This window comes from Aulonocara sp. 'chitande type north' Nkhata Bay, linkage group LG5, assembly GCF_057382095.1.
Source record: "Aulonocara sp. 'chitande type north' Nkhata Bay isolate Kocher_YH1m ecotype deep benthic linkage group LG5, A_spYH_male_GT1.1, whole genome shotgun sequence".
NCBI classification, from domain to species: Eukaryota; Metazoa; Chordata; class Actinopteri; order Cichliformes; family Cichlidae; genus Aulonocara; species Aulonocara sp. 'chitande type north' Nkhata Bay.
In genome coordinates, this window is record NC_141348.1 from 9638780 (window position 1) to 9659651 (window position 20872).

General features: G+C 39.9%; 1 protein-coding gene across 4 annotated transcripts in view; it reads left to right on the top strand.

The window, feature by feature from the left end:
- iqsec1b (IQ motif and Sec7 domain ArfGEF 1b) overlaps positions 1 to 20872 on the top strand; it is a 250951-nt gene that overhangs the window by 143545 nt on the left and 86534 nt on the right. For all 4 annotated transcript variants that reach the window (XM_086291212.1, XM_086291209.1, XM_086291210.1 and 1 more), the window contains one exon: positions 9021 to 9074. In XM_086291212.1, the coding sequence (XP_086147338.1) occupies positions 9021 to 9074 (54 nt within the window). The remainder of the gene's footprint in view (positions 1 to 9020; positions 9075 to 20872) is intronic.

The following is a 20872-nucleotide window of genomic DNA, read 5'->3' on the forward strand; positions in this document are numbered from 1 at the left end:
CTTTAGACAGTTTTTCAACTCTCAGTAATGCTATAGTGATCGTTTGATATATGGACCTGCAGCGGAGTTTAGACCCAGACACGGCTAGTGACGTCAGACTGAACAACCGGATACAGTAACTGACAGCATGTCATATTATTTTTTAAGATAATTTCTAGAAAAATACCTTAAAAGACATCAATACTACAATCATGGTGTAGTTCAATGATTCTGCTAGGCTTTACTGGAGGTAAAGCCTAGCAGATAACAAGAGGATTTATGTCCCTGTTTTTGCAGACCTGAATATCCAAAAGGCCAAGCCCCTAATTTTCAAACAATAGTATAACGGAGTTATAAAAAATGACCCACTGTGGAGTTGTTGGGAAGAGGGAACCTGCTTTTTTACCAGACTCGGAGTATGCTTACTGCTGCTGTAGAGTTAAGAATTTCAACATGATAGTCTATGGCAGTAGTTCCCAAACTTTTTTTGCTAGGTATAGTTTGTTGGGTTTCTTTTGTTTTTGTTTTTTTTCCACTATGTAATAATATTCAACATTGTCATCAATACATTTTTTAAAAAATGTGCAAAATGGGTTTAAAAACATAAACAACTGTGGGATACAGTTTGTCCGTGACTTGAACCGGGAATACAAATTGTGGCAGGATCAGTGTTGTGCCAAGGTATGCATCCCCGACAAAACCCGCTCCCCACACTTAGGGAGCATTCGCTGGGCACGTAGTGCGGATCCAGTTTACTCCACCTCCATTACAGATTGGGCGTGGAAGCAGTGATATTTTAGTTTTGTGAAAAGTGAGTGTCATTACATTACCATTCAGTTTGAGGGTTACAACAAAAAATTATATATTTATTGTTCTCACGTGGTATTGGACAGGGTTATTTTAATAAACGAAGGACGTTTTACCTGATAATTATTTTTATCCTCCTATAACTTTCCTGAACAAAGAGCTAAAACCTTAGTCGTTATAAGAAATGTTTGTGAACTAAAAATCAAGAATTTGGGATACTGTTTGTTTGGAGATCCCAGCGTGTGCTCCCGATGCAGGGGAAATTCTGTCAGGGATCCCTACCTTGGCACGGCAACTGTCGTGGAGGTGAATCCAGTGGCAAGATATGCTTCATCATATGTTCTAGTCTTTGGCTTGGAAGCATATCTAGCAATGCTTCAACCTCTGCTTTGCTTTGCATTTCCATTATGCTAGCAGTGTCCAAGCATACTTTTTTTTTTTTTTTTTCCCATTCCGCCCACTTTGGGAATCACTGGTCTATGGGATTGACTAGCTTCTGTCTCCAGTGGCTATTAGTGGAACTACTGTTTTTAGCACTTCCACGTTGCCTTCACTTTTTAGTCCCACAAGTTGCTGCTTAAGTATAGGCAGCTGAAGTTTCTGATATGGATCAATGTCTACAACTGCTTTTATTTTTAAAGGTTACACTCCATCAACACATATACATAATACATATAGTACTAATGTTTCTGGACTGATATTGGCACACACACAGTCTTTGAGTTGCTTCCAATCAGACAACTAAACCAGTCTGCTGTAGCTAAATCAGAGTTGATGGTATCTTGACGTAAGAGTAGTGTGAAGACGGGTCCATTTCCATGGCTAGAGATAGAAAATAAATTATTCAGGTGTGCCTTTGGCCTAATGTGAGGCATGATGAAAGTAGATTTTAGATTAACAATGTGCCGACACTACCCTTTTGCTCTGAAGCAGAGGTCCAGTGGGACATGTGGGACAAGCTTCAATCAGTGAAAACACACTGCCATCTGTTGGGCCAATCAGTTTTAGTGACTCCACACACACTCAGCAAGACACACACACACACACACACACACAGTGAAGCCTCACAACTCTGACTTAGTCATACCATTATTAAAACTTTGTAGCCATTTTCTCAGATGATATCAGTGACATCGGAGGGTCACCATGGTGAAATTAACCATCTTTGTAACAAGAAACAGGGCACTTATGCTCCTTGTCACTTTTTTTTGCGTACATGCTCGCTGCACTGATATGTTGAAAACTGCTTTCGGCTTGGCTGTCTCATGAAGTTAATAAAACATGTGCAACTGTATGATCTTGCACAGCCCCAAAGTGTCAGCAAAGAGGAGGGAGCAACATCATTTTAGGGACTCTATTTGCCAAAAATCTGGCAACAGGACTGACTGGCACCATGTCTTTTGAGTTAGGGCTGTTAGAATTTAGGATTTCATTCTAAACACAAACTCTTCATCAACTTTTAATTAAGCCTTAAAAGCATCAGTAATGTTCTTGTTACAGACAAAACAGACAAAACTTTAAAGTTGCCTAACGTAATTTGGTGCTTGTTTGCATGCTCCCAAAAACACCCCTCACCAACAAAGCCCTCAGCTGTAAAGATGGCCGGTAAATATCTGGTCAAAAGGTTTTATCAGCAGATCCTTCAAGTTGTGAGTTCCAGCCAGCACATATAAAACTTGTTCCCCTGAATCTACTAAAACCCTGTCACATGGTTTCTGAGTAGGTACTCAGCATTGCTTGCCATTGGCATTTCAGTGATGCCAGTCGGTGACCCGGTCATTCATCCGTAACAGATTTTGCTTTTGCGGAAGTCGCTTAAGTCTTTACAACAACATATTCTGTTCCTACTTCCAACACTCTTACTATAAGAAGGGACTGTTCAGCACTTACAGTGTCTGCTGATTGGTGCTGGGCAGGTAGCATGCCGTAATGCTGCAGCTGCTGGAAACAAGACTAGGGCTGACACAAACGATTATTTTGATAGTCGACTAGTCACCGATTATTTTTGCGATTAGTCGACTAATCAGATCATGCATCCATTGGACGTAAAACGCACAACTTACTGCACTGCATAACTATCAGCTTACAGCTTGAAGTGTTTAGGGTATGTGCCAACTAAAAATAAAGACAAGATGATAGTTTATTAAACTTTTAATGAAATTTGCAGATTGTCTCAGTGGAGTTTAATGAACTCAGCTCCTTGTGATCTAAAATATAACAGGACACTGGAGTAAATTCTCCACCATCTCACACTTTTGTTTAATCAGTTTTCTGTTTGACGTTTATTCAAGCTGTGTAAAAACTATATAACTTTAATCTCAGCCAAAACGATTTATTCAGGAACAAATAAAATACTGAGAAAAGCCAAACAATAACATTTTAAAGTTATTTTTTGGCTTTTCTCAGTGTTTTATTTGTTCCTGAATAAATCGACTTATACATGTGTGTGTGTGTGTGTGTGTGTGTGTGTGTGTGTGTGTGTGTGTGTGTGTGGATGTATTGCTGCTATCTTCTGTTTCAGGATCTTACAAAGCTTCAAACGGCATGTCGACTATTAAATTAGTCGTCGACGATTTTGATAGCTGACGTAATCATGTAATCATGACTCGTGGACTAATCGTGGCAGCCCTAAACAAGACTCATAAAAGAATTTAGAATGAGCCAAACCATTTAAGTAGTTGGCTGCAAAACCCAAAAGATGAGCAGTCAATCTCTCTGGTGTGAATGACACTTTTAACATTAAATAAAGTATTTTAATCTGTGTTTAAGGATGATTGGCGCTTTGTCAAGAGCTTTGCACATGATTAAGATAAACTTTCACTGTCTCTAAATCTTTGAGACCCAGCTGAACTAAACCGATTCTATTAAAATTAAGACCTGAGGCAACAGTTTTACATCTTTAGATAAATGCTGCTGACTGCCTGTGCTACCCCTCAGCCTTCAGTGACTCAGTTATTGATTTCAAAATCCAACTTTGCAGAAAACATAACCGCTGACTGAGGTCGCGGTCACTGAGATAAGAACTCGTCCAAGGTTGGTAGTAGCTACACCTATACTATTGATTTCAAAATTCTAGCTGACTTCCTTCTGGAGTTATCGCATTCACAAGATTTTCCAAAAAGTTGAACTTAGACCTCTGACCTTTAGATCAAGGTCACTGAGCTTTGTCACCTCATTCTCAAGTTATCGCAGTCGGAAACTTCGGTGTCCACACTGCCCCCACACTCGGACACCAGCCCAGCAGGGTGACAGCAATATTCAGCCTTTTACAACTGAGGGGTAAAAAACTGTAGTTGACTGCTTACTAACAGAGCCAACAGATTTATTTCACGCCATCTCTTCCACCTTCTCACTTGGTGTTACACAACACATACTTGACATGTTGTATTGGCAACGTCATTGAGGGAAATGTGTGTGAAGCTGTAGTAACAGGCCTAAAGGCATTAATATATTAATTACAGATTTTATGAAACTACATTATGTCGCCAGGCTTTGCCAACTATTCTATATTGTGTTTTATTTATTGTGTTTTCCAAACTGTGGTGCTTTCCAGAAGGTGTTAGTTTTAGTCGTTTTTATAGTATTGCTTGGCTATTTTTCCTGTTGTGTTACATTTACTTTTGTACGGTGTTGTATTTTGTATGCTGGGTCACCACACAAAAAATGACTTTGTCTGATGATATTAAAGTCACAGTAAAAGGGTCATGTGATCCTGGGTAGAGAAGCTTTGATTGGGCTCTGATCTAGATGTGAGGCAAGACAGCCGGAGGAGGGAGACAGTGACCGCAGAGATGGAACTGCCTCTTAGCTCCTAACTTTCCTTCACACCCAGAATATGCTCGTGCACACGTGCTCATACACAAACACAGAGTTCATTATTGCCGTGCATTCACTCCCATCCTTCCTGCTACTGCCTTGAAGTGATTAGCAAAACAATGACACAATCTGCAAAATGTTTTTCCCACAGAAAAGCTTGTGCTCAATAAACTGCCATATCATCTACTGCACTAAAGAACCTCATGATTGAGCTTCCTCTTCACAGCCTCTTTCCCATCCTGCTTCGTGTTCTCCTGACTCCCAGCAGGGTACTGCAGTAACTGGAATTATGTGTTTGTGTGATGTTGTTGCTGTTGTGAGCCCCAGGCTTTTTTCTCTGATCAAGAAGGGGCCTCATGTCTGGGCCTTAATGCTTGCCTAGCAGTATGACTAATGCATCGTGTCCCTAGTACCAACCATATGGAATTTAGATAAACTGGACTAAGAGCTCCTTCTGATAAGACTAGTGTAAAAATAAGCTATAGAAATAAGAATGGAAAAAATAAGACATTAAGATTCTATGTCACGTTTTCTGTGTAGCTCTTGAATTGATATTACAACCTTCTTTTGATGTTTGTTATTGTTTACTCTTGTTATTGTTTAATCAACTGACCAGAAGAAGACCTGGCCTTATCCCAGAAGGCATATTAATCATAAATATCTCTTCCGGCTATATAATGGTAGGTTATTTCTGCACAGAGTAACCTTATTTCTGATTAGAATCAGTTGAGGAATCTCGGCACAAGACAGAAGGCCACACAGGCCTTCCCATGTGCACGGTTTGATTGTTCTCCTGTCATCCTGAATCACTTTGGAATGCTTCACAGCCACATATCTATGTTTGCTGCTCTCAGTATCAGAACCAAATGATTATGTCATCCCCTGACACAATTCTGCCTTAAAGGAAAACCACTTTTCTACTCTAGCTGAGTATTCAAAGCCCTTTTTACTACAAGTACCGTTCAACTATATATTTTCTGTGTTTTTCCTATACCCAAGCAGCCTGGCTAACATTTGTGCACACACAGTGATCAGCACATTGGGGTTCAGTGTCTTGACCAAGGATATTTTGACATGCTGGAGCAGCTAGGAAGTGAACCTCCAATGCATTTATCTATTGTTTGAATCTTTTATATTGTCATTAATTAATGTTTCATTTAGCTTAGACTAAATCAAACATGCAGATTCATGCGCTGTGGTGACCCCTTGGTAAGCTGAAAGTAAGTGTAGGAAAACAGCCCTCGACTCCCTTAATGCATGATGTCCATAAACACTTTGCTAATGAGATGTGATTGCAATTGCTAGTTTCAAACCTGAAATACAATATAGGGTTAATTTTATTAAATAAGGGTCCCTAATGAAGCCAAAAAGCACAATAAAGGAGGGCATGCTTTAAGACAATCCTAACTTGTAAGTGAATAGTTGCGTTCTTTAAGCATTGCAAGCTTCTCTGTTTGTCAGCCAGATCCCCTGTTTGATTGTGGCGCAAGGTGACGGCTCAAATCTTCACAAAGTGATTCACTAAGTGACATCACGGTGGCTATGTCCGTGTTTTTATACAGTCTGTGAAAGCACTGAAGTACTCAATTTTCAAACTCGAGATCAGCGTTCATATAGTAGTTAGGTTTGCAGTTGTATATATTCAAGACAAGATTGTACCTCCAACGGCACCGAGTGTACACATCAGAACAGAAGCCCCTAAAATTGCTTGATTGCCTGCTTACCTCCACTCCTTGACTGAGTTTAAACACAGTGCTTACAATTTCAGGCTGCAGGACATTTTGACTTTAGTTTACCTCTTTTTCACACTGGACTTGGATGAAACTGGCTTTAAATATTTTGTTGCCTATAACTAAAGTGAGCTGCAGAAAACAATGAAGCTGAATTCTTTTGATTTTTTAAAGACTTGTATTTCTCTGTATTTCTCTGTCTGGAACGACTCTTACTCTTGTTTTCTTAATTTGTGAATAAGTGTAATGTGTCATTTATTATGTAGATGTCTGTCTCAATTGTTGTGTATGCCTTTTTGCACACGGGTCTCAATCTCAGTGAGACTGAGATCTGTTTAAGTAAAGAATTTAATAATAATAATAATAATAATAATAACCCTTCCAGTTCTGCAGTTGTTGTTTCCTGATGATAAACACAAGCAGTGATGTAGCCCTATGAGAATGCTGTGGATTGTCTGTGTCTGTGGGTTTTAGTAGTGAATCAGATGTAACATGCTGTTACTGATCTGTCGCAATCCATCAAAGTGATAAACACACCCCGACCTATACCCCCACCTTTCTTTCTGACCGAGCAGACTGAAAACATTTCCAACCTGAATCGGACACATTTGCTAAAACTACACAGTTCACCAAGCGAGGCGTGGCTGTTGGACTTGCAGCGATGTCTGCTATTTGAATGTCACCAAGTCTCCAGAGAGGGAAAGAAAAGGATCTTTGCTTTCAGCCATTGCTATTGTCATGACAACTGCTTTAAATGCCTCATCTGTGATTGATGTTTCACTGCTTCTTTCTACCTTGCCTCTTGTCATGTCAGAGAAGTTCAGTCATTCCTGCACATTGTGTATTCCTGTGAGAGATGTGCAGCCGAGCACAGCGGCATGTGATACATACAAAGTATATTCAGCATTTCTGTTATCAGCTGAGTGATAGTACAGCTTTTTATTTTGTTGTTAAGCAATTTACCTGCCTCCCCCTGCCTATTTCCAGCCTTCTGTGACTGTCTTCACTCCCCCCTTTCCCACTCTGTGATTGGGGCATATATCTTCCACAATGCTACACAACTTCACTCTTGCTCTACTCTTTAATGGAAGGTGTCACTGAGAAGCAGTCACCTCATTCCTGCTAAAACCAGCGTTTCCTCACCTGCTTTCTTGAAAGCTTTTAACCCGACTCGACGAGAAAAGGGCCAGCACACAAGAAAGGTGTGGAACCATTTCTACCCAGGCTTACTCTGTTGTGTCATTCTGATTCCTTTACCTTGATAATCTTTTGTTTAGCAGGTTACAAGATGTGACCAGCTGGTTGGACGGATTATACATAGGTAACTCTTTTTTTCCCCCAACCACTGCAGTCAGGGTTCAATCGCAAATCAAAGTATAGCTGGCTCAGTTATGCATTTGTCAGAAATGCAACTTAAAACCGATGCATTTCAACTGGGAAGTAAAACTTTGCAGTCATCGGTGCTGGTTGCCTATGGCACTTGTGAAGAGTCAACGGAAACATACATCTTTTCCATTTTTCTGAACACTGTTCCTTGACCTAGAGTTTCAAAATGCCATGTGAAGAAAACAAGTTCATAAAAACTTTGGAAAAGACAAAAACATTGCCGAGACAGTCCAAGTGCATTACACAGCCAGAAGGGAATTACTCAGTGTCTTTTGTAATGAATACTCCTGTGCAGTCTATATTCAGTAAGATACCTATAAGAAAAAACAAAGGGACTGCAAACAAAGTGTTAATCACCTACATCACTTCTATTTTATTTATATAGCGCAATCACATGACCCCGTATGAACAAGCACTTGGCGAAAGTGAGAATAAAAAACTCCCTATTAACAGGAAGAATCCTCCAGCAGAGCCAGGCTCAGGGAGCTGTTAGGAGTGAGTGGAAAGAGTAGAGCAAAGACAGAAAAGAAGGCGACCTATAGTAGGGAGAGGCATGTACTGTAATGAAAAAGTATTTCGGAGTATTTTTTATTTTTTTTGCATAATTATTCTAACATTTTATTTTCAAAAAGGATCAGGCAAAAGAGGATTTTTATAGAATACTGTTAAATGTTACTATATCATTAGAATCAGACTACTTTCATAATCCCTTAGGAAATTATGTCCATATGTTCGGACAAGATCGAGTGGGATCAAAACAGTGAGTGGGTCATTTACATTTGAGAGAAGCAAATTGAGTCTACTAATAAATTAAATGCTATATTTAAGTTCTGTGAAATCTACAGAAGGTTTTCTAGTTTTTCCTTGATGCAGCGCTCTCTCACTGTAGCCACATTAACTGAGATTAAGGTCTGTACTTGCACAGTCGTTTCACTGTAACGGGACTCATCAGCTCTGAATCAGAAGTGTGGACCAGCCCTCATATTGACCAGCAGGCCAATCCTCTGTCAGCACCTCAGTGACCTGATGTTGACTACATAGACAGGATCTAGTCCTTTAAACATTTCTAGTCTATTTGCATGAATATAAATTAAGTGGAGAATTTGTGGTGCGATGTGTAGCAGCAGTTATATCACCAGTCAGCTGTACGTGAGCCATCTCAACTGCTGCTGAGCTTGAATGAGTGGCACACTAATTCAGTGTGTGTGTGTGTGTGTGTGTGTGTAAGGAGTGGGTAGGAGATTTAACTGTGTGTGGTAGTCGCTGTGTACCTAAGCTTTCTGCTTTCCTGTTCCCCCCCAGACCAGACACAGAGGTCCCCAGCTCCGTCATGATTCACAGACGCCACCATCACTCGTGAGTAATTATTTGAATGTTGTACATATGGGAATTTTATGCCCATGTGCTGAAGTGTTAAAGCTGTGAAGCAAAAAACATCCAATCAAGAGAAGGGAAAATGTGTGCTTGGAATGCTAAGTCCTAGCAATTGATCTAGTTTCTTATTTCTTCATATGAAGGAAGAAATAAGGAGGAAACACACAGTGCACTTTTTACTGTATGTATGCTGATCTGTGCATATGTTGTGTGTGCATGTTGTCAGCAACAAAAACAACCAGCGCTGCTCCTGGAGGCTAAAAAGTGGCTTCAACATTTTTCTGCTGCACTACAGAAGTAAAGCTGGACTTTATTTACGTAGCGCTGATGATGTCACACCAGAAGAGCTATTTTTAGAAAATGGTCTGAGGAAAACTGGTGGGGTTTTTTCTTCCTCTCCTTCTTCTTTCCTGCACATTTCCTGGAACATTATTACTATTCAGAGCCCTTCACATGTGCATGTTCTTCCCTCAGCGCGTTTAATCTCATTGTTTTGGTCAATTTAGAGAATCTATGAGCCACTGATTGCTTTCACAAAGCAAAGTTTGTCAGGCAACAAACACACACACACACACACAGTCAACTTACTGTACAGAAGAATTTCCAGTGTGGTTTCATAATTACATGATACGTGTTGTTTATCATTTAAAGTGAGCGACTGCATATTAGTCTCAGTGCTAGCAGCCAGCAGGCATGATGGGAGATGCGGTGGGGTGGTGTTGACCTCCTGTTATTCCCACTACCCATCTGCCTACAAATCTCATCTGTTAGTCCCATGATCTTCATTAGGCGTTTTGTTTTCTCCGACATCCAGGGAGTCACATAAAAGTCATCATTTCTGCCTCACTAGTGCTGGATTGCATAAGAAAGAAGGAGCTTCCATCTGTTCCACCCAGGGCTGGCTTGCCTGCACTGAGCAGACTTTTCATCTTATTATCACACCAAAGCTGCCTCCCCCCTCCCACTAGAGCAAGGCACAGCAGCAAAGCTGTTCGTCTGTGATGGATGATCATGTGACCTGACCAAGCTCAAGGTCACTAGATTTCCTGAAGTTCCCCAGCTAAACATACCCTTCACGTGTCCAGCTGAGAAACATGGGCTTTCTTGTCTGCTTTAGTGTTAGAGAATAAGTAAACCTACTTCCATGACCTTACATGCACTAAGTAGATGCAGGTGTGAAAAAGCTGATGGCTCTATTATAATGAAGTCCATCTGTGTAATACACTGCTGGCCTGAATTACCTTAAAAATGGAAGGCCACGCTGAGTGCTCAGCATATTCAACTTGAAGTATAATGATGGATGGGACATTAGAGTGCCAAGCAGAAAGCACCAGGTGCTGAAAAATGAAGCTCATGGAGAAGTGCCAAAAACTGCAGTACTACTCCTGGCCACTTGAGGTTGACTCCAGTGAGCCACTCCTTATACTTTCCCAATGACCAACAACTATCAAATTTAAATGATAAACAAAGAATAGATTAGGTGGCTATGCCTAATCCATTATAGTACATTCATGGTGGGAATATTTTTGACTGACAGATGGCCTGACATAGGCTGCTGTAGTCCTTGTTAGGCAAAGATACACAGTACTGTTGTGAAGCCTTGAACTGAGTATGATTTTACTTGGTGTTTTGAAGGTGGATGTGAAAACCAATGATTGGACTTGACTTTGAAACAGCAGCCATCTCATCCTCACTGGCTATCGATCTGTAAAGGATAATTAATATAATAGAGTAAGAAAGTGGATAATTGCCGACATTCTTACTTTATCAGTGACTATAGTTTACACACTTTTACTATTGCTCTCAGGATTAAACTTGGGATTAAAATAAGAATTTAGCCAATAAAGTCATCATCAGTCATAGAGCAAAGGAAAAAAACTATTTTAATTAGATTTATTATATTTTCGACATAATTCTTTTCATTTTTCAATGGGATGGTACAGGCAGTGCCACTGCAACTGCTGATGTTGCACTTACATTCAAATAATGCATTAAAAATTATCATAAAAGACCTTGTTTAAAGAGTTACTAAGAATCCCATTTGCAATTTGCACCTGTGATTTATGAATTTCAAATCAGCTTAAGTTTTTCAAGCAGAAAGAGGATTTAGTAGTGGATCCTAGAAAACTGATTCTGTTCATCTGGTTGTAGCATTTTCTGAGTTCCCTCTGAAAATGCTACAACCAGATGAACAGAATCAGTTTTATGTCACTCATACAAGTCACTTTTTCAATCTCAATTGACTGCAGGTTTGCCTAACCTTATAAATTGTACAGTTTAACAAGACCATTTAAGGAGACACTTGGTGTCATTTTGAACAGAAAACCTTTTTTACAGGAAGAATCCGCGAGCAGAACCAGGGTCAGGGAGGGTTCTGCCGCAGGTCATCCAGGCCTTTATGTCTTTAAGATTGGTGTGTGTCATCTGTCCTCTTGGATAGATAAACCATGGTATCATCTACATAGCAATGAAAATGTATATTGCCTTAGGAAATCTTTTTACATTTTTACGTAATGTAAAAAGAAGTGGTCCCAGCACAGAATCTTTTGGAACTAATTTTGTGAAAAAGACTCCCCATTTACATGAACAAATTGGATGGGAATTGATAAGAATTTAGCGATTCCGATTCCATTATCGATATCACTTATTGATTCGATTCCTTATCAATTCTCGTTGGTTTCTCATTGGCTCCACTTTGAGAGTCACCATCATCTCTAAGCAGTGTATCAAAGACATTAAATTAGTGCAAATTAATTACATGTTGTGTGGTCAAAAGTTTGTGGATGCTGGATGTATTTCCCCTTGCCTGTGATCAGCATTGGGATCATTACGCATATTACACAGAACACTTTTCTTAAAAGTAATGCATTACATTACTTAATTATTCCCAGGGGAAAATAACTTGTTGTAATACGTTACTTTCATGTTACTCTTCAAAATGACCTAAAAGGCACTGTCTGATAATTACCATTCAACAGTATAAACCTATAGGATACAGTCCTACACACCAACACAAATCCCTACCCTAAGGAGGATGCACATATGATCTTTCTATTAGTAGTACACAGAGCAGGCAAAGAAAAAAAAATAGCACAAAGGGGCTTTAAAGGGATCGCCACAGTGATTCTACGAAAGAAACACGAACAGCTAGAAACAGAGGCCGCAGCCTTACTGCTCATCAGTTTGTTCAAGTTCAGAGTCTGGCTGATGGGCTCGGTTCAGCATTCACTCAGCTTTAATATCACTCTAAGTTCATGGCTGGGTTCTTGCTGTATATGCAGATGCTTGCAAAGAGCCAAAGTTGCATGAGCAGCACTTTACCATTGCATTCTCATTGTTTTGCGCAGTTAAAAAGTAATGTCCATATCGACAGTGTAGACTGTTTCCTTCTCTGACACAAAAACTGAAATCAGCTGTAGGGCAAGGAATTGGACTGCTCAGATTCCCATCCCTACTGGAGTCTATGAAATAGATATGATTCAAACTACAGTGGCAAAATTCATTTGATACCAAAGGTACGTTCTAATCTCTCTGGTAAAATCTTGTGGTTAATGGTACTAAATGCGGCACTGAGTTCTAACAAGACAAGCACAGTAAGGTACGTAACCATTAATAAAAATTCATCATATTTATGGTTTAAGTATTAAATACTATTTGAGCAGTCTGACAGAAATAGGGTCTAAAAGGTACATATATAAATGTTTTGGGGGTTTTTTGTTACAATTTTATTGTGAAGCAATTCATGAAGTCATTACTAGCTAAAGTTAGGGGAATCCTCAAATCAACAGACCTAGGCTAGAGTGCTGAGAAGAAATCTGGGATTGTTCTTGCTGTCGTCTTTCAGTGAGGAATTCTACGATCGTCTTGCTTCAGGGAAGGAGTGTTTTTATAGAGCAAAGACCTGTTTTCTGGGCCAATCAACGGACTTCTAAATCATTGAATTGCCCTTTCATCTCCATTTTATGGGTTTAAAGTTTTCTTTTTAGAGAGCTGGTCGATTGGTATAATTCACAACAATACACTATTATACTATTACTCTGTTCTAAGGACAACCTATGGACACTTGATCCTTAGGTTGGACCAATTTTTGAAATGGAGTGGGCTAACCACATTTACTTGAAGCCTTTTTGATACGATGTTGTCTTGCTTCCCTGACCATTGTGTCTGCAGGCACAGTGTTCGCTCTGTGTTGTAGAATCCTGATGACACCCAGTTTGTTCAGCACTGGATGATGAGAGTCAAATCTTACATACTGATTGCTTTACCGTAGAATATTAGCATTGTGGCGAGGAAGACACTGACATCGCTCTGTGAGGACAACATTATCATCCTTCCGGCAGAAGAGGGTAGATGCATGCTATTACTAGACCAGACAGACTGTCATGAGAAAATTTTCTCTTCTTAGTGACAAAAGTTCTTATGAGCCCTCGAAATGAGAACCTGGTGGCGAATACAGGAAAAGGGTAATGGTAAATGGCCTGTATTTATATAGCGCTTTACTAGTCCCTAAGGACCCCAAAGCGCTTTACATATCCAGTCATCCACCCATTCACACATACATTCGCACACTGGTGATGGCAAGCTACATTGTAACCACAGCCACCCTGGGGCGCACTGACAGAGGCGAGGCTGCCGGACACTGGCGCCACCGGGCCCTCTGACCACCACCAGTAGGCAACAGGTGAAGTGTCTTGCCCAAGGACACAACGACCGAGACTGTCCGAGCCGGGGCTCGAACCGGCAACCTTCCGATTACAAGGCGAACTCCTAACTCTTGAGCCACGATCGCCCCATATAGATTAGATTAGTTTGTAAGAGATTGTAGGGTGACCCCACCCATGACAACAGGACCAGCTTCCCCAGCTTCATCTATTGTGGCTGACTTTGATATGGAGGACATGGCTCTGTTGTCCTCTCTTGGAATATCACTGAGTCATTGGTTCAGGTATGTGATGACACCTGTATGAAAATTACCTTCACAACAATTCACAGATCAAATTAACTCAGTGGACAAACATATCAAGTTCACCAAGGAGGAAGTGAAAAATGACAGACTAGTGTTCTTGAAATTGCCATTAGGAATGGGGGACATTTAAAAGTCAATGTATACCATGCCAACACAGATCAGTCAAGCCAGGATCCTTCTGACTGGGGGTAGCTGTAGCTCAGGATGTAGAGCAGTCAGGTTATCTGCTAATCGGATGGTTGGTGGTTCTAGCCCTGGCTGCTCCAGTCTGCATGCTAAATATCCTTGAGGAAGATACTAACCCTAAGTTGCTCCCTGATGCATCCATCAGAGTTTGAAAGTGTGTGAATGTTAGATAGAAAGCACTTATATAGAAAAACCCTAGAAAAAGGTGCTTGTGTGAATGAGGCAAGCATGTCTTACTGAAAACTGATTGCAAGTCCGTTTTTTCAGTTATGCCACATCACCATAGAAGTGGATCGCCTAAACTGGCTGCTGTTTTCTTTACCATTACCAATTGTGCTTGTGTTTTTATGGCTCTGCAAAGCCAAAATATCACCTGTGAAAGAAGTGCAACGCACAGGCAGGAGATCTATGCCTTTTATGCCTTTTATGGTCATTTTGTTATGATAGCTTTAGGCTCAAAAGCAGCCCTTTCAGCTCGAGGGAATCATTTGTATTTAGTTTTAAATAGAGGACCTTTGTCGTTATTACAGATTACAGTAATAAATTGGTGGTTAAGGTCAATTTAATTCAGTTCAATCCCAATTTAGCTTTTATAGCAAACCATAACATGAGTCATTTTGGGGCACTTTACATTTTGGGGTTAAGACTTTGTAGTGTTACAGAGAGAAGCAGCACTTGGCACAGTGGAGAGGATAAAGTCTCCATTAGCACTAAAAGAAGCAGAATTAGTTGTGGAGGTTTAAAGAAGAAAGAAAAAGAAAGAAATTTTAGAAATAACAGATATTTAACATTGAGCAAGCAGAGCATCAGTAGCTACAGATCCACATAAAGAGATATTTGCAGAAAGACACAAGCTGCACTTGGCACAGGCTTCTTGACAGGAGCCACAAGAAGCCAACCAATGAATAATATTTAACAACAAAAAATGGAGAACAAAAGCTGATAGAAGAGAGGAACTGAGCGTAACACATATCCCGCAGCATACATCGATTTTCTTAATTTTATCCAAATTAGGGCAGGGGCGCTGGAACATGGGGGCACGGGGGAAATGAGATAGCTGCGAGTCTCACCCTGAGCATGTTTGTAGTCCAGTGCAGAGGTCCTCCAGCAGTCTTGGCATAGAGTTATATAACTACAGGACTGTTTAAGGTCACCTAATCAAACTGCAGTCTTATACGTTTCTTAAGATTGAGTCTTAACACAATTTTGTGGAGGAGAGAGTGTCTGCATCCTCAACTCAAACTCAGAGCTGGTTCCACAGGAGAGGGCTCTGAGAGCTAAAGCCTCTAGCTGCTGTTTTTCTTACTGTGGAACATTTAGTATTAAGAGAAATCGTTCAATTATCAGTGTGACTGCTGGCATGGCCTATGTCTACTAACCAGCAGGAACCAGTCTACTAACCGGTAGATATCCTTTCATTGACCTGTGTGATCTATGTAGACTTGCAATGAACTTTCACACATGCTGAACCAATGTGTAGAGGTCTTTAGGCAAACTTTGTGGTTCTACAACATTTTACCTCATCGCTTACTCCTGTCCAAATAGCTCTAATATACAAATATCCCAACATATTACACAAAACTGCATGTAGATAAAGTTGAAATTCAGGTACCTTCTTATCAAACTGGCTTTGCTCTTTTCTCTGATGTGCCAGTATTAACGGTGTGCAACTACTGCAGTGTGTACTTATGCTCTAGATGGAGGATTTGGACAGAGAGATGGCCACAGGCAGGAATGATCATTCAGTGGTGCATTTGTGTAATCTCAGTCTTTCACTGTAAATGCTCCTGGGACTGCCCAGTACGTCATGGAGTGGAATGGGGGGGTTCTTAACTAAGATAACATCTGCCTGTCCAACACCAGCTTTAGAGAGTCCATCAGATCAGTTTATTGAGTCTCTTTCAACAGCATAAAATATGGTCAATAATTCTTTTTACCCTTTTTTCCTGCACCTTTGTATAACACTGTTTAAAATCAATGTGGAAAAGTACCCATGAACTTGACTTGCAGACATAAACGATTGCATAACATAATTGCACCAAATAACAACCGTTGCTGAGCTTTTATGGCAAACAGCTGCCATCGTTTAATCAGGAAGTCTTTTACAAGATCAATGCTGCACCCATCATTTTTTTCCATTATTTCCCTTTTAAAAAAATAAATGTACCACCACTGAAAAAATGGTTAGTGTGTCAGTTTAAAGTCATCCTCAAACAAAGCTATTGTGTCTATTTATAGCATTGGTAATTTGCAAAATTAAGGATCCCGGTTTCTTAAATAATAAACACTAATAGTTTTTTTAATTTTTTTAAATTTATTGAGTACAGCTCTCAAGTGCAACTTAATTTCATTGTATATTTCTTTTACAATGACAATAAACATTTTTCAGTTTTGAATGACTTAAGTAACAGAAAAGATGTTAAGAGGACTTCATGCTAGTCTTCATGATGTGTGATCCTGAGCAATCAGGAACATTAATGAAAAAACAGATCGCTCTCAGGAGCTCACTGATTTCCAGTGTTGTACTGTGATAGGATGCCACCTGCGCAACAAGTCCAGTCGTAAAACTTCCTCGCTACTAAATATTCCACAGTCAGCTGTAGAGCAGGGCGATATGGCCAAAAACATTTATCACGATATATATTTGAAAATTTGCGATAACGATATAACTGACGATATAATTGATGCGAGACAAAATACAACTCCACAACATTACTAGCGCAAAAAGACAACCTTCCATTTATTTTCACTTAAATAAGAAGCTGGTTTTTATGTACATTAAAGCTTTATAAAAATGTAACAGTGCAAATGCTAATTCCTTGCTGAAAGTTTAACCAAAAGGCATTTCCAGTAGAAATGGGCTGACATATCCTGAGCATAACCATGTATAATATCCACTGAAGTTAAAAAGAGGTGCTTTGCAACATTAAACTGCAGCGTGCAGTACGTATTTTTTGGACCATAAGGTGCACGGGATTATAAGGCACATTAAGCGAAACAAAGCAGTCAGATAAATCAAACTTTATTAAACTCCTTCTTCTTGCTTCCTCCACTTCTGTACCATTGATTCATTAATGTTGAATTCTCTGGCAGCTGCTCTATTCCCATGTTGTTGCAGTATATTAATGACTAACCTCGTATTGTGGATGGATTATCTCAGTTGTTCTCCTGACCGAAGTTTGGTCCGTTTACAGCATCCTGCCGTGCGATTGCATTTGTCTCTAACTATCAGGAACCTTCACGTTAACTTTTATAAGTGGAAAAGTGTTAGTGTTCGTCCTCCAGCTTCACTGTTTATGTTATGCTAACATAGCTGTGTCGCTAGCGATCACGTAGCACATCATTATATACCAACTAGCCCAACTTCAGTAACCCTACAAACATCACTGCTGTTTAGTTTCCTATCTTCATTTATGTTGGAAGTGATAGCAGAGCTGTACGTTTGAATTTTTTCAGAAATCTCTCAGTCAGAACATGCTATATCATGCTTAGGTAACTAGCGAAACTAGCGAGCTAACTTCCGCTAGCTTCCTGCTAACTTCTAACTCCGTTAAATGTAATAAATTTTGTTTTAATGGATGCCTGGAAGTTAAACTTCATAGTTACCCCTGGTAAAGCAGCAATGCTGATCGTTTTATTAAAGATGAAAGAATTTAGACAGTTTTTAACGCTCAGTGATGCTGCAGTGTTCGTTTGACCTGAAGTATACGGAGTTTAGGACCCAGATTACTCCCAGATTTAAGAGCATCTTAGTCCGACAATAACGACGGCCGCTTGCATGTTCTGCAAAAAAATGTGCTTTGTCGTGTATCTGACGGACAAACACCAAACCAGTTCCACATCACTTAAGTTGCACCATTTTTACAAACCAATTCTGGTTCATCTGTTTCACTCAACAATCGGCCATGTGCGTATGAAAACAAAGGCACTGCGCATGCGCGTTTTACTCATATTCTATCGTGATATTTCATTTTCCTATCGTTGCCTAACATTATACCGGTATTACCGTGAACGGTATAATATGGCCCAGCCCTAGTCAGCTGTATTATAACAAAGTGGAAGTGATTGGGAACAACAGTCACTCATTCAGGGATGACTCTGCTCTGATGTCTCCTTGGCACTTTCCAGGAGAACGTCACTCTTCTGACTGCATTGCCCCAAGTAAAAAAGACGGGGGGTTATTATGGTGTGGGGTTGTTTTTCAGGAGTTGGGCTTCGACCCTCAGTTCCAGTGAAATGAGCTCTTAATGCTTCAGCACACCAAGACATTATGGAATAATTCATGCTCCCAACTTTTGTGGGAACAATTTTGGGATGGGCCCTTTCTGTTCCAACATCTCTGCCCACTAGTGCACAAAGTAAGGTCCATAAAGACATGGATGATGTCTTTAGTGTGGAAGAACTTGACAACTAAATAGAACACATTTGGAATAAATGAGAGCAGAGATGACAAGACAGGCATTCATATTCCTATAAACACACTTCTAAACCTCGTGGAAAGCTTCCCCAGAAGAGCTGAAGCCATTATAGCTGCAAAGTGCGGGCCAGAATCATGTTAAACCCTATGGATTAAGCATAGGAGGCCACTCAGGTTCATATTAGTGTGAAGGTAGATGAGTGAAAACTTTTGATAATATTAGTGTACACTCAGATGGAATATCAATGAATAACATGTTGAAATATAAATCTTAATGTTGGCCTTTTAACTTTACCTTTCAAATAAGGACGATAGTATACCTTTGCACTCTGGACAACCAGCTGCCTTTTGCAAGCTTTTGCATTCTAATGACAAAACACTCATGACAAAGCCGGTCGTCACTCCCTAAGGCTTCATCAGATCTGACCATTTGTGCTCCTCTTGCAAATATAGAAATCTTTATAAATACCAGCGTTAACTCCAAAAAGTCCATTAGAAGTTCCACCACACAAGGCTTGATTCTCACAGATTTCTAGCAGCTGACATGTATGTTCTATCTGAACTCTATGTAAAATAAATATGGGAAGGCAATGTTATCGGAGCATTTGTTGGTTTCTGAAAGAGGACTTATAAAGAACTTGAAATTTTCTGGGCTAGACTGATAACATCTGATAACTGCCAAGTGGTTCTTGGTACAATATAGATTAGTAAAACAAGATCAATGCTGCACCCATCATGCTGACCATGCTGAGAAGAAATTTGTGAGAAAAGTAACCATTCAAAGGTCATTCTGAGCAGTCTTTAAAAGGCAATAATTAAATAGTACAAATTGATGAGTTTTTCGATATATATTTAACTAAAAACCTCTTAGCATGAATCTTACTGTAATAAACCTGATCTAATCCATTATATGTCTTTTTTTTTTAAGTGTCACGCTTTTAAGATTTAACAAGTACAGTACAGTATTAAACTAATGACAGTGTGAATACAGGCACTGCTGACATTTTGCTTCACCTTTCATCTTGTTTGTGGCAATGCACTGACACACTTGCCACACACAAATACTTCAAAGACCGAGGCCCCAGTTCTACCTGCCTGAGGCAACAAAAACGCAGCGAGTCACGCCAGATGGTTACTTTATCTCTGCTCGGAACACAATTTCACAGCTCATTTTCATCCAAATCGATAAAAATGATGTGATCTGCAGCCTGATATAGCAGCCTTAGCAGTGAATCTCAAATGACATGCTGAGACACCCTGGAATGCCTGTAGAGAATTCCAGTTCTAACATCGCATTTTATGGCAAACATACATTAATATTGTAATATAAATCTATAGATGATGCTATGAATTCATTGTTAATTTCTATATCACATTTTTACTCCCTCATTTTCCATTTAAAATAGAAAAAAAAAGAAAATCTTAAGTTTTCTTTTAAAAATTATTGCCCAAGTCCCCCAAGCTGTCAACGTGACATGACAACGACCTTAATTAACAGAAAAGAGTATTTCAAAATATCAACTCCCTTTAGCCACATTTAGTACTTAGTTCTATGTACTTTAAGCAACTGTGTGGCACGGGAAGCTGTAAAAACTCTACAGAGAAAGGTCTCATTCAGCTCAAAACCAGAAACCTCTTGCTGTAAGGCAGAGTGTGAACCACTGCATCACTGGGCGATCGTGGCTCAAGAGTTGGGAGTTCGTCTTGTAATCGGAAGGTTGCCGGTTCGAGCCCTGGCTCGGACAGTCTCGGTTGTTGTGTCCTTGGGCAAGACACTTCACCCGTTGCCTACTGGTAGTGGTCAGAGGGCCCGGTGGCGCCAGTGTCCGGCAGCCTCGCCTTCCATCTGTCTTTGGCTGTCGTCCTGCTTGGCACCTACTCATCAGTCTTCCAGGGCTGAACTGGTAATGTTTGGTTGAATGACTCTAAGATTTTTCACAGTGTTACTGGAAGTCAAAGTAATGTTATCCACAGCAAGTTAGAATGTTAAACACCATGTTCAAAGATTTTTAGGGCAGAATGAAAGAGTATCATTTTTGGTTCAATTTAAAAGTAGGAAATTAGAGCTCATTCTGGCCTTTATGTCTCTGAGACATGCCTGTAGTTTAACTAGTTCTCTGGCTTTGTGGGTAAATAAACTTGGGTATCATTTGCGTAGCACTGAAAATGTATGAAGTATTTTTTTTAAACATTTTACTTGGTAAATTGTAA